Here is a 13577-nt window from a genome sequence, read left to right as displayed (position 1 = left end):
CCTCCTTGTTGAATATTTGCACTCTCCTTTTTCTGCCTTTGACTTCCAGCCATCAGACCTCAGTTTGCTTTTCTCAGCTAGATTAAAGAGCTTTGTTACTCTCTTTTGACTTTTCCATGCACAGCTTCTTACAGACCACCAAGTTGTCTTTTAATCTTGCCTTGAAAAAACTAAACAGAATTGAACTCCTTTCAATGTTTGTGCAATTGAGGGTATTCATGAAGGATGATCTGACTTTTAGGAGGAACGTATGTGTGTAGCAGATATCCATGGCGATGGGCACCTATGTAAACAGCCAGGCTGACAGCTCCAGTAAACATTCTCTTAAAGAGCTGTGGCAGGTCCATCCATCACACTACCTATATACACAGTGCTGTCAAATATGTAAAGTAAACAAACAGGGGGCAAAAACGAGGCGATGAAAGAAATAATGCTTTTCTCTAATCCCTTTTTGTTTTAAGAGCCTCTCGGGTTTCTCATTGTGATAGTAAATACATGACTTTCAGATATTTTTTGGGTGGACCACATCATTTGAAGTGGTCTGGTGACAGATGTACAGCAAATCAGTGGAAGAAGAAAGAGGGAAACCCAGTTTGCCAATTGCTTCATCCTCTTTAATAGTTTCTTTAAAAAATAGATTTTTTTTTCTAACCTTCGTCCTTCATAATGCTATGTCTCATTGTGTCCAATTGGAGGAGCAATACAGAAACCATTATCCCATTATTTTCTCAGGGAAGAGGGAAAACAAGCCTTAAAGAGAAACAAGCACACAACCTTCGCATTGCTGGCACATAGCCAAGCCCAAGGGCTGCACTTAATTTACATATAAATGTGCTGAGGATTTTTTTCAGCAACTAATGCACTCTGTTGTTATTTTTCACTTACAGTGTTTGTAATGCACATGGTGGTTGGCAAATTGCGTGGGGCATATGTACTTGGAGGAGAGCAGTGGGAAGCATATTAGTGGCACTGCTTTTGGGATTGTTGGCTGGCTTTATTTCTGAGGCTGCCCTGGGCCTCAGGTAGTGCTGGCTCCAGGCCTCCAGGGATACTGCAAAATCCAGCTGAGGGCGACATAAAGATCTGGCTCACAGATGTGTGCTTGGATTTCAGCTGTCTCATGTAAAAACAGTGTAGTGCCTCCATGGTGTAGCATCCCAGTGGATGAGAACGTCTGTTTTATCTGTCTTGTTCAGAAATGTGTCTGCGAAATCTTGGAACTTTTTTGGTTTTTAGTCCTCTTGAAATTTTCATGATTTCTGCAGTTGTTTCTTCTTAATTTTTTTAGTTCAGGCATCATTACTTTATTCACATTTATCTTTTAATTGGCAAGCAGCTGTAAGAGTGCACCACAAAAACCTATCCAAGAAAAACCCTTAGAGCTGCTTCCACAGGCCTCTCCTTCTTTCTGCTCCTATAATAGCAGGAGCTATTACCTGTTAATATCTATGAGCTTTGAAGTAAGTTTTCTGAATTGATTGTGTTTTTATCCAAGGATATTCCCCTCCTTTCTCTCAGCTAAAGTGAGTGAGAGCCTGTCTGTGGACTGCCCAGGGAATATTTTGCAGCTCCTGATCTCAGCTTTGTCAGCCACTTTGCATCCATACCATAGTGATGAAAAAGTAGTGTTGATGACCAAATATCATCATTACTCTCAAGGGTTAACACCTCATGTGAAGCTGGCATTTGACAATCCTCTGGAAGGATGTCATCCACACCTGTATGGAGTGGTCCATTAAATATTTGGGCAGCTTGTGTATTCTTGTGGATACTACCTTTATATCTATATATGGGTGTACAGCAAGGAGGCATTTTGTACAGAACATTGAAGAGCATGGTAGAAGGTATTCCCAGAATGATGAAAGGATTTCCATATGGAAAACCTGAAAGTGAACAAAAGTCTTTGTATTCATCAAGCTGCTGTGTGGTGTTGACAGGTGAAACGACAAGACTTATTAAGGAAAAGGAATTAATTGTATCTGGGACCTTTTAATAAATCAAAAGTAAAAGTAAGAACCAGTGTAGCAGACCTGTTGGTAGGAGCTAATGCTTGTTCAATGATCCTTCCCTTCTGAAATACAGAAATGAAAAGTGACTGTTGCCAGGAGTTATAAAATGAAGGAATGACTCAGAAGATTGATTTATTATCACCTCAGTATCAGTGAAATTCAGCTTCATAAACATAGGTTAATCTGCTAAAACCTTCTGTGCTCTCACTGGGGGAGAACCTTATTTATTTCAAATTTTGTTTAAAGATGTAAAATAATTCTTCTCATCTTCTGAATAAATCATCATCTCTAGTATCACTAATATTCATCTTTTTTTTTCCTGATTATTTCCTATGTGGATTTATTTTATTTATTTATTTCTATGGGTTGTAATGGGCACTTCTGATCCTTGCAGTGTAATTTCTCTTCTGGGCTTGCAGGCTTTTTTCATCACACTTCACCATATATTTCACCTGTGTTTCTACAGAATCTCATTACATAGCACAGGCTGCTGCCAACAAGAATATTTAGAATACACTCTGCTTTTGTCCTCCAGTGCTGCCCTGCTCACCTAGGATGGGTGAATAATACATCTGAGTGAGAAGGACATGGATCTGAGGTTACTATGATACAACCTAAGCCCATACATGACCAGAATCAGTGCTGCTCCTTTCCCCTTCCTCTGTTATATGGCTGACCAAATGCTGGGAGCATACTTGTCAGTTCATACTAGCGTTAAAAGACATTTAAATAAAATCTAAAACTTGAAAAAAAAATTGTAATATTAAAAAAATGTATATCTCATAAGGCAAGAGCATGTGGCATCTCTGTGACTCTGTGGTTGGGTTCTGTGCTACTTTGATAACTTTTCTAAGACCTGAAGCTTAGAAGCTGCACTGTCATGGAAACAGTGCAGTCGGATCCTTAAAAAACCCCGAAAGCCAAAAAGACACTCATATCTTTTATTAGTCCTGACCTTAGAGCAGCTCTGTCCTCAATGATTAACTGGTAATTTTGTTCTAAATAGCATCAAACACATCTGAGAGTGAATTCAGGTTTCTTGTGTTCTTGTTTTGCCCTGCAATTTCTCCGTCATTTGCCATCTACTAATGACATGATTTGGTGATTTGCACACAGTCCATTTGAGTATTCCTTAAGCTTGAGATCCACTGCATTAGTGTGTCTCTCAAGATTTAATAATGCTATATTAGGAGATGAAAATGTTCTTGATACATGTGTCATAGAAGTGGTGAGGAAGTGCATTTGCTTATTTTGATGCTGGTGTGATTTTGTGTGTGGTACTGGTGTATTTGGTCCTCTGTGCACTCACAGTCAGTGCTTAAGCAGTGAAGGGTTGGACTATGCCAATACAAGCAAGTCTTAGAGTGGCAGAGTTTCTGCTTTATCACAGAAGCACAGAATGGTTTGGTTTAGAAGGGACCTGAACAGTCATCTGGTTCCAACCAGACACAAACCAGGTGTTCGTGTCAGGAGGAGCATGGATTTTGAAAGCACTTCAAGCAGAAATGAGGTGGGTGGATGCCCTTCGTACCGGGACAGTTCAGGCACAGGGCTGGTAATTCAGTCCCTCTCTGTGGCTCTGAGCCAGAATCACACCAGCATCAAAATCAGAAAATGCCCTTCCTCACCACTTCCATGACACATATATCAAGAACCTTTTCATCTCCTTATACACAGACATTCTCTTTTGTTTCTTAGGACCAGGTGTAAAACCAACTGATGTTTTCTTACACCAGTAGGTAAAGTGGCCAAGCCTTTCCTTCCTCTGTGATAAAAGAGGATAGAAATATATTTGTTATATTCATTGTCTAAGGGCTACTGTGGGAGCTTTTGATTGCTTGTTATCCAGGATTTTGGCATTGTGCAATGAGTGAGCTCAATTTTAAATTTACTGCCTGTTTTCTGAACTTGGATGGATTTATTTTAAATTGCCTCCTAGGTTTTCTTCTTTAGCAAGAGCACAGGCAGGAACTAGAAAAGAAAAGCCACTTTTTTTTTTTGTGCAATTCATTGTCAGTGGTTGTATCTCTCCCTACTAAGGTTTATACAAGTTTGCATCACAAAGGAGAAAGTGATGGTGTTTCTTCTGTTACTCTGCCAGCTGCAGCTCTAGCAAAGAAATGGCTGTGGCATTAGGGCATTGATGAAGAACCATCCTTTTACCTTCCCTCCCTCTCAATTCGTTGGGACAAAGGATTGAGTTGTTGAGCTGAGTTCACAAAACAATTCCTGCACTCAGGCTTCTGTTTTCATTTGGTGGACAACTTGAATTTTTCTACGGGTGGAGCCTTTGTTATATGCAGAACTCTGTAGTACAGCCACATGAAAATAGATGTGATGTCTTATTGATCCTATTTGTGACATCCTCTGCTTGCTGTTTTTCTACAGGAGTTATCTACACAGCAGATATTCTTGACCGGGAGACAACCAAGTCCTACTGGTTGACGGTGTATGCGACTGATCATGGTGTTGTCCCACTCTACACTACTATTGAAGTCTACATTGAAGTGGAGGATGTGAATGACAATGCCCCTCTCACCTCTGAGCCTATCTATTACCCAGTCATCATGGAAAACTCCCCAAAGGATGTATCTGTCATTCAGATCCAAGCCCAGGACCCTGACTCCAGCACTAATGAGAAACTGACTTACCGGATTACAAGTGGAAATCCCCAGAACTTCTTTGTAATCAACCCCAAAACAGGTAACAAGACCCTGTTGCCTCAAGGCAGTGGGAGAATGCTATTTACATATTTATTGGCTTTCATCCCTTCAGGGTGCACTGGTTTGCTTTCCAAACCTCTGTTTTCTGGTGGCTTCTGTGTCTAAAGCATCTTGTATGTGTCTGAAGCATTCTGCTTTGCATCGGTGTGTGAAGGTGCTGGCAGATGATGTGCTGCAGATGTGCTGCTGCAGCAATCACTCTGCCCTGGGTCACTGAATCACTGTGGGCTGTTGCCTCTTCCCTGCGTCTGCAGGGATGAGACTTTGCTGCCCTGAGTCTGCAGAACCGTGCTAGGAAGCAGATTCAAGCTGTTGCAGGTTACATAGCAGGTTACTGCATCATTCTTTATTAGCTGGTGTAGCACAACTGGAGTGAGTGACATGATGGCTGGCCAGCACATGTAATCAGGCTCCACGTTAAAGTAGGTGGATTTAATTCTACAGCTTGCTTTACACAAAAAGACAGTTTAGGTGACCTAAACGTCCCTCTGGCCTTTAAAAAAAAAATCCATGTGTTTGCATTGATTTATAAGTGCTGGGGATGTAGTGTGTGGGTGCAGTGTGGCAGAGATGGTGATTGTTTTAAGTTAAAATACTGTTGTTAGCTGGAAGTGGAGCATGGCACCCATGCAGAGCAGCTGTGCACATGTCTGTACCCCAGGTGCCTTTGCTGAATGAGGCTGATAAAGAAATTGCGCCAGGAGATGTAGCCTGAGGTCTTGGATGGGTGGGCACCTGCTGGGTGCCTACCTGTGCTTGGCAGCTGGTGTTCCTCACTCCAGGATGTACCCAGCTTTTCTCACTCATTGGACTTCTGGGGACCCTCCAGCATGATACGGAGCTGGAGAGTCGAGGGGATCTTTCAGGGCTGATCTTTATGAAGGTAGTTCAGTTTTCACGCAATTCATACCGTGCTCCTGCTTGTTTTCATGCTCCTAGTTTTGTTCTGGGGTTTTGATTTTTTTTTTTAAGTTTATTTATATCTTCTGCAAATTTCTAAACAGCTAAAAAACTAGAAGGAATAGATATGAGAGGGAGCATTTTTAATTTTGTGTATGGAAATGATGTTCAGTAAATAGGTTTTCAACATTTGGTTGGGCATTCCTATTGCAATATGCGGCATAAGAAGGGGTCAGGATCTTTTCAGGCATAAGCCCAGGTGAAGAATTATGGAGAATGTATAATCACTGTGTTCAATCTGCTGAGCCCTAAGGCGCATATCTCACTTATTTTTAACACTTGGAATGGCCGAAGATGCTCTTCCATCTGCATCCCTTCTCCCCCTCCCCACCCCATAAATCCCATCTGGGCAAAGTAGCAGAGTTAGGACTCACAGTGTTTAATGCTTGTGCTTCCCTTCCATCAGCTCCTCCCGCAGAGCAATCTGCTCAGCACAGCCCTGCTTATCTGCCAGGGTGAGCCTGTGACAAGGACTGGAGCAGGGCATGTGGCAGCCCTGCAGCACCCTAGCCTGGTGGCACACCCTGTGGGGTTGGCTCTTTGTCCCTCTGCAGAGCAGGCGGGACACTCTTCCCTAACACTGAGATCTAATTCTCACAGTTAACACTGACTGTGGTTAATCTTCATTTGCACTGTGGGAATTGCTGTCTGAGAGCTTAAAGGTTTCAGGATGAGTAACTTCACTGCTTGGGCAACTCCCAAAGGGCCCCCCTTACACTCAGTGGGCATCCTTGCTAGTGACTGGCTGTGATTTGTTATAGAGAGGATAAATCATCCCTTTTCTATCCAATTCAGTGCCAAATGCAGAGCAGTGAGACCTGGGCAAGGTGGCCTCTTGGAGTTTGTTTTGAAAACGATGAGGCTGACGGAGAGTGTGTGTGCAGAGATCCCTTCTCCCAAAGGGGAGCGCCAGGCCTTCACATCAGAAGGCTTTCTCCTGATGGGATGCTGATGTCCAAGAAATAAAAGCATAATGGATTTTCCTAGAGAGTGCCCCTGGGGGTCTCTGACAAGGCTCCTTTCAGCCGTCTCCCTGCAGCGCACTGGTTTTCTCTAAGACAGTAATTTACACTCCAGTTGTTTTGTACAGGAGACTTCTGCACGCACAGGAGAGGTGCATAGCCTGCCAGCCCCATGCTCTTGCTGGGATTCAGCACAGCAGTAAGTCACATAGAGCGTTGCACAGCAGCCCTAAATGCGACAGCATGCTGTATAATCAAGATGAAAAGGTTTAATGTGAACCAAAGTATGCTGCGATTGCTGTATACGTGGGCTGAATGAGCATGCTCCTGCTGTCGGGGGAGAGCAGTCATTTGAGAAAGGGGATCTTTTATTTTCTGTGTCACTTCGGAAGTTTCAACACTGCCAGCAAACTGGCATCTCACTCCTGTGAGTAATCCGCTGCTGAGAGTCAACATGAAGGCAGCATCCTGCATTTTTTACATGTTTTGGTGGGAGGCAACAGAAGAGATGGGGAGTTTGCTGGAGCATAGGGATGTTCTCAGTTGTCTTTGGAGGTCAGCAGTGACCATGTTTGCCTTCCTCTGGAGCTCACTTTCAGCTGCCTTGTAGCTCATGCAGGTCAGACAGGTTTCTGGAGGCACATGGACATGTCTGATCAAGCAGGGACACAGGGAGTCCAGGTTTTGTTCCTGGTTCTAATTCAGGATCATAATTGCAGCCAATTCTTACACTCATGATTGATTATCTGGATAGCAGAAGCAACATTACTCCTTGTATGCCATGTCTGTAGATAGAAGAAACCTCTTCATAGACAAGTTGTCACTTCCTACATTTTTATAGACTGGCACAGCTCATGGTGGCTATTTTAGGCAGTCCAACTGCAAATGTATCGCGTGCATTTGGATCATTTTGAAGCCAGGCTTCAGACCTTTCAGGATTATTACCTGCTGTTTGCTCTGTGGGTTTCAGAGAGATGAAGACTTGCGCCTGCAGGAATGAAGAGCTGCTAAAAAGACACTGATAGCAAGATTTGGGCACTGAAGTCACCCTGGGCGTGCTCTCACTGGGGGCTGACTCTGCTGTGGGGGCACAAGTACATGGTGGCAAGTACCCTCCTCTTTGGGCTTGGGGTTTGTATGAGTGCTCCAGGGAAGAGGACAGGAACATGAACAGCCCGCTCATGTGTGTCAGGATTGGAAAGGTGGTGTGGGCAACCTCCCATGAAGGCCTTTTTTTCCTCACCTTGATATTTTTATTGAAATACAGCCAAGCATCAGTTTGCACCTTGGTACGCACTTTTATCTCATGAGCTGATATTCAGAGGTACAAGTACTAAGTGAATAATGAAGCACGTGAGCACGTGTGAAACCATAAATCATTTACACTGGAGAACAAAGCAGCCTTGTTCTGCTAACTGGTGGCTGCTGCAGCCTAAGTGTAGCAGGTCCAAGAAAGCAAGATGGGATTTTCCTGTACAGTGGGCAAGAGGAATATATTGCAAAAGCACAGTTTTGTGAAGGGAGTAGGAAACATGTTTTTCAAAAAGTTGAGGTGACTCTAGGGGTTACATGACTACAGGGAAAGGCATTCCCCTGGGCATTTGTTTCCCAGCTGTGTATACACACAACAGCAAGGGGAGGCATTCCTGGAGCCCAGCATCTTCAGCAGCTGCAAGTCAGCCAAAACTCTGATGTGGCTGCTGGGAGAGCCAGGCCTTTCCCTCATAGCTTGACTTTTGTGCTTGGGAGGGCTTAGGGTTGCTTTGGCAGAGCACAGGGTCACAGGGCTGTGCTCCTTGGCGGGTGGTGTGAGATGTGGAGGATGGCAGAGCTGCTGGGCTGACCGGCTCCCAGGAGCGCCACATTTGGCCCGAGCCAGGTCACTCTTGGGTGAGGGGCATATGGAGGGAGGTAAATAAAACAGAAGATGGAGTTAATAAAAAAACTGATTGATCAGAGCTGTAAATTCTTACTTCTATTTCATGTATATGGGCATTAATTTCACAAGGGTAACTTACTGCATTGATTTACTATGTTTCTGCGCTCTGGAAAAAACAAAATTTAATTCAAACCATTGCATTACTTTGTTTATTGTTAACGTATTTTGAACAAACTCAATAAGCATCTCTTCAGTCTGATGTAGATTACTTAAGAGATTCCTTAACTAACACGCCCAAACTAACCGACCAAATTTCACTCTTGTGCACATTCTTTTCAGTTCATTTACTCTAAAATTATGCTTGTGTGTCTGGAAAATCTGCTTACACCTTGCTTAGCCTTTTGCTGGCACCATTTAAACAGAGGCAGACCCCTGGCACCCCTGAAATAGTATTTGCTGCAGTGGTTAAGGCAGGATGCACTTGTAGGTTTAGAAATAGTGCATGTAGGTCAGTACATCTTTGCAGAGCAGCAATACTCTGCCTCTGGAAGCTGTCTCAGAACTGTCACATCTGCACCTAGATTTGGAAAGACTCTGGATATTTTCACACTGAAGTAGTATTAATATTTATATAAGCTAATACAGGGTTAGTGAGTGTCAGAATTTAATTGGTTCGAATGCTACTCTTCTCAGCAGGCTGGGCTTTGCTTTCTTTTGCACTCACAAAGCCAGCTGGAGTAGAATCCTGCTGGGTCTGAAAGCCACGTTTGCTCTGCCATACTAAAACTCTGCTTCACCCTCCTGTCATGCATCCTGATTTTTATAGCTGCTTTTCTTTGGCTTGTCCTGAGAAATCCTCACACGTCTTTGCTCTCACAGACTGAGACAAATCCAGTGGTTTGCTGCTGCTCCGCATCCTGATGGCTGCCAGCAGCGCAGATGTTGGGTACCCAGTGTGACTTTTCAGCCCAGAAATCGTAGAATCACAGAATAATGAGGTTGGCAGAGACCTCTAAGATCATCAAGTTCAACCTATGCCCTAACATCCCAACTAGACTATAGCACCAAGTGCCATGTCCAGAAAATGTACTTTGGATTTTGATGGCATTGCAGGTCAGCTCCCTCCCACTGGGTGCTCCTCCTGAAGGGTGTCTCCCTCATGGGTGTTGGCCATGGAGCTGTTTTTGGCAGCTCGTGTGTATATGATGAAAATCAGCTCTGCAGATCATGTCATAGCATTAATAGCTCAATGCTATTCAGCCTGTAAGCGTCCTTACCCTGTTGAAGAGCAGAGAGGACCTTGCAGGGGCAAAAAACATTGATTGTGGGGCTCTCCAGTTACTGGTGAATTTGAGGAATTGGTCTTCCTTTCCTTCTGTGCTCTTGAACACTGTACAAATGCTGAGTTCACCAACAGTTGCAGTGTCCAGCCTGATATATCCATCACTGATGTATGACCATAACTAATATAGAATTTTATAATGTAATTCCCCTACCACATTAGCTGGCTTCCATCCTCTGTAATTTATGTTGTATCAACACACGCTAAATGATCTACTTTCTTTGCTTTCACTTCTCTATTATTTAAAAGTGTGGCTCTTAATGACTTCTTTGTAATGCACTCACTGTTAAAAATTGAGCTTTAGAGCATTTTAAAAGCTTTAATTTCTGCTTTGGCATGCTTATTCTTTACTAGGCACCATATATCCAGGGGTCTGAGCCCAGGGTTAACAGCTGGAAAATCAAAGGACCATGGATGTTGGAGTTGCGTGCTTAATCGCAGTGGGACCTATAAGTGTGCTAGGCACTGTACAGCATATTAGACAAAGTTACTGCATTAAGGAGTTTGTCATAATAACAATAATAATAGTAATAATTAAGAAAAAAGAGGAGATGAAAAAAATTACGGAGAAGGAGGTAAATCAAGTCCATCTGCTTGCCAGGGCATGTTTATTCCCCAGAGGAAATTTTCAATTAGATCCTGAGCTTCAGCATAGCAGGGATACAAACTCTTCTTTTGACTTTGAGTCACCTCACCTCATGGTTTTTCTTTCTTTCTTTTTTTGGTTTTGGTTTGTGTTTGGGTTTTTTTTTGGGGGGGTTTGCAAGTGGAAGTATTTTCTTGCCTTATGTGATTGTTCTGTAAGTTAATTCATACTAAACCGTTTGTGGATCAACTATGCTCTGGAAATGCAAGCTATTGATTTTTCAGGCATCTTGGCATTAATAGATGTGCATTTGCAGTCATGTATACATAGGCATACAAAAAAAAAAAAAAAAAGAGAAGCATCACTTCCAGTAAGATGAAGAGAAATATAAAAGAATTTTAGACTAAGTAAGTATTGTCTAGTGGCCAGACCACTAATTCCACTGAAAATGACAAAATTTGGGCTCAGCCAGCATGTCTCTTTCCTCCTCCCTTCCTCCCTGGCAGCGATTTCCTTCACAATCTGTGTATGTTATCTGTGGAGAGGATAAAGGTGTGAGCTGTGTCACCTCAGTTGCAGCTACAGTAATGCTGCTATTAATAAAATAATAAATCAATTTTTATCATTTTTCTTGAACAGACCTGATTTCTGCTAGCAGTGGGTTTTTATTCATGAAGCACTGAATATGGTTGAGATTGCTGGATCTCTCTGGTATCAAGTGCCTCTTTTAAAATGACATTTAAAGATACAATATTTCTTATAAATGCGATTTCTTTGTAATCAGCAGATTTATACTCAGCTTCTAGAAATTTTAACCTTTCTTTAGATGCCCATGATGACTTCTTTAGCCCTCTTTCACAGTTTAAAGTTTAAAGAGTATTCCCGTTGCCTTAACTGGACAATTGTGTCCTCACTTACTCAGTGCAGCACCAGTTTTTAATCTGAACTCCCTCTTTGCTTCAGTAGAGACTTAAGTCTGAAGGGCATAAGCATGGCAAGGGTCAGTGGGACAGAGTTTTTTTCTCATGGAAGAAGTTGCTGCCCAATAACCAGCCAGCTCCCTTCTTTCCTGTCCCAGCACCAATTCTGGAACAGCAACAGTTTTGCCACTGATCTCATAAATCAACATTGTTGTGCATTACATCAATCATTTATTATTGTTACAAATATCAGCAGAGCGTATCTTCTGCCTATTCAGAAGTAACTTCATCTATCAGCTTAGCTGTGAAACTCATTTTTCTACCTTATCTGTCAGTTCAGTTTCTCTATTAATAAATTTCCAGAAGTCATGGCTAGGCAGAACTGTTTAAGAAATCACCTTTTTAATAGGCTGTGCTATTCCTGCACTAATTTTTAAATAGGGCTCTTCCATTCACTTCCAGGTATCCAAATTCTCTTGTTAGAATTATTACCAATGGCAGAGGCACAGTTTTGCTTACTGGGTGAAATTGTACCACCAGTACTGAGTAACAGCCCTGTTAAATGTATGCACAATGCATATGCTATGGAAGCTTGTCATATCCTGCCATACATTATTATGATAACATCAGCAAATGTCCCTGTGTTACAGTCATTGCTTGTGGTCCAAGTCTGAACTCTGGCAGGAGGAATTAGGTTGGTGAGTTGGGGATGCTGAGGTGTGGAACCTGTGAGCGTGGCATTTGTGCAGGAGCAGGGCTCTGGAGAGGGAGATGCCAGGGAGGAAAATAAAGCTGTGATGTTAGCCCAGAGCAGGTGAAAGCTTGGGATGGGGGTAGTTGAGGGGGTTCTTTTTTCCTTCTTATTTCCTACTGCTTTTTAATCAATCAAGTAACATGTGTTTATCTTTTGCTCAACAGTCAAAGTTAGTACTGGTGTCTGTGATGTTGGACACTGCAAATCTCAAGCAGACAATATTAAACCAGCTTTTTCCACTTTTGCTCAGGTGCAGTGAATACGGTCATACTGTCTTCTTAGATCAGGCACTTTTTGTGGCTTGAGTAGTGTTTCACCTCTTGTGAGGAATTTCTAAAATCTCTTAGTGGACTGGAAGTTAGAGACAAGGAATGTAGTTCTGGTTTACTCTTAGTTAACATGTGATCCTTGGTACAAATGCTGATATTTCCTGTTTGGAGAATTAGATTGACCTATGCTGCATGTGGGTATTAAAAAAAATAACAAAGCTCGGAAATGGAAATAAAAAGAGAAGGCAACTGGGAAGGCAGGTGTGTTTGCATAAGCCATAACAATGTCAGTAATCACCAACTATTAATTCTTCTTTGTCTTCTATCACGCAGAGAGAGATTGTGTCAGCACCTCTTATACCCCCGAAGTCTCATGATCTCACAGTTCAGCTAAACTAGTCTGTTCAAAAATTAAGCTTAACAGTGGATTGTGTTATTCCCCCCTCTTTTTTTTTCTGACTCTGTTTCCATCAGAGTTACGCTGTTATAACCAAACATAATTATTTTCTGTGAAATTACTCTCTCCTCCTTTCCCCTTATGTTAATGAGAGTGTTTTTCATTTGCTGGGAAGACTGACACAACTTCTTTGAAATTAGTAGTGTTGTTGCCAGTTAAGTATGTGACCTTATCTGTGTAATTGTACAGATCGTGCTGCCATATGTCTCCATGCACAGAGCTTAATTTAACTGGAGCCATACATGTGTAAAAATAAAACAGTATCTGGGGGTTAAATATCAGAAGAGCCCCCTAATCACAGCTTTCACATTATATGCAGCTTTTTACAGAGCTTGAAGAGCTCTGAAGTTAGATCTTTAAAAAACACTCTTTGCATGGGACCATGCTCTTGTAACCTTGTTTTTATGTTGATCGTCATGTGGATTCTACTATGCCCCTACTTCCTTGCGTGTTATTCCTGCTTGGTTTCTCCCCGTGTGGTAGCTAAGTCCTCCATGCTGCTTGGTAAGGTAGAATAGGACCATTTTTAATTTTTTACAAGCAAGGGAGTGATGCAAAGGAAGCAGCTAACTCATCTGACGCCAGCAATAAAAATTTGGTCTTAATTTGCCTTCAGAGCCAACGGCCACATGTAGTGCAAAGCCTTATGGCATGGGTCCAGCCCATCCTACCCTGCTAAATGCCAGGCAACCCTGGCACCAGTGTTTTCTGCCATG

At 42.4% G+C, this 13577-nt stretch overlaps 1 protein-coding gene across 11 annotated transcripts in view; it reads left to right on the top strand.

Moving 5' to 3' along the window:
* FAT3 (FAT atypical cadherin 3) overlaps positions 1-13577 on the top strand; it is a 399343-nt gene that overhangs the window by 179044 nt on the left and 206722 nt on the right. For all 11 annotated transcript variants that reach the window (XM_030955753.1, XM_030955764.1, XM_030955773.1 and 8 more), the window contains one exon: positions 4398-4712. In XM_030955753.1, the coding sequence (XP_030811613.1) occupies positions 4398-4712 (315 nt within the window). The remainder of the gene's footprint in view (positions 1-4397; positions 4713-13577) is intronic.

This window comes from Camarhynchus parvulus, chromosome 1 (assembly GCF_901933205.1).
Source record: "Camarhynchus parvulus chromosome 1, STF_HiC, whole genome shotgun sequence".
Lineage (NCBI taxonomy): Eukaryota > Metazoa > Chordata > Aves > Passeriformes > Thraupidae > Camarhynchus > Camarhynchus parvulus.
Note: the sequence above shows the minus strand (reverse complement) of the source record. Positions and strands in the feature narration are given on the sequence as shown.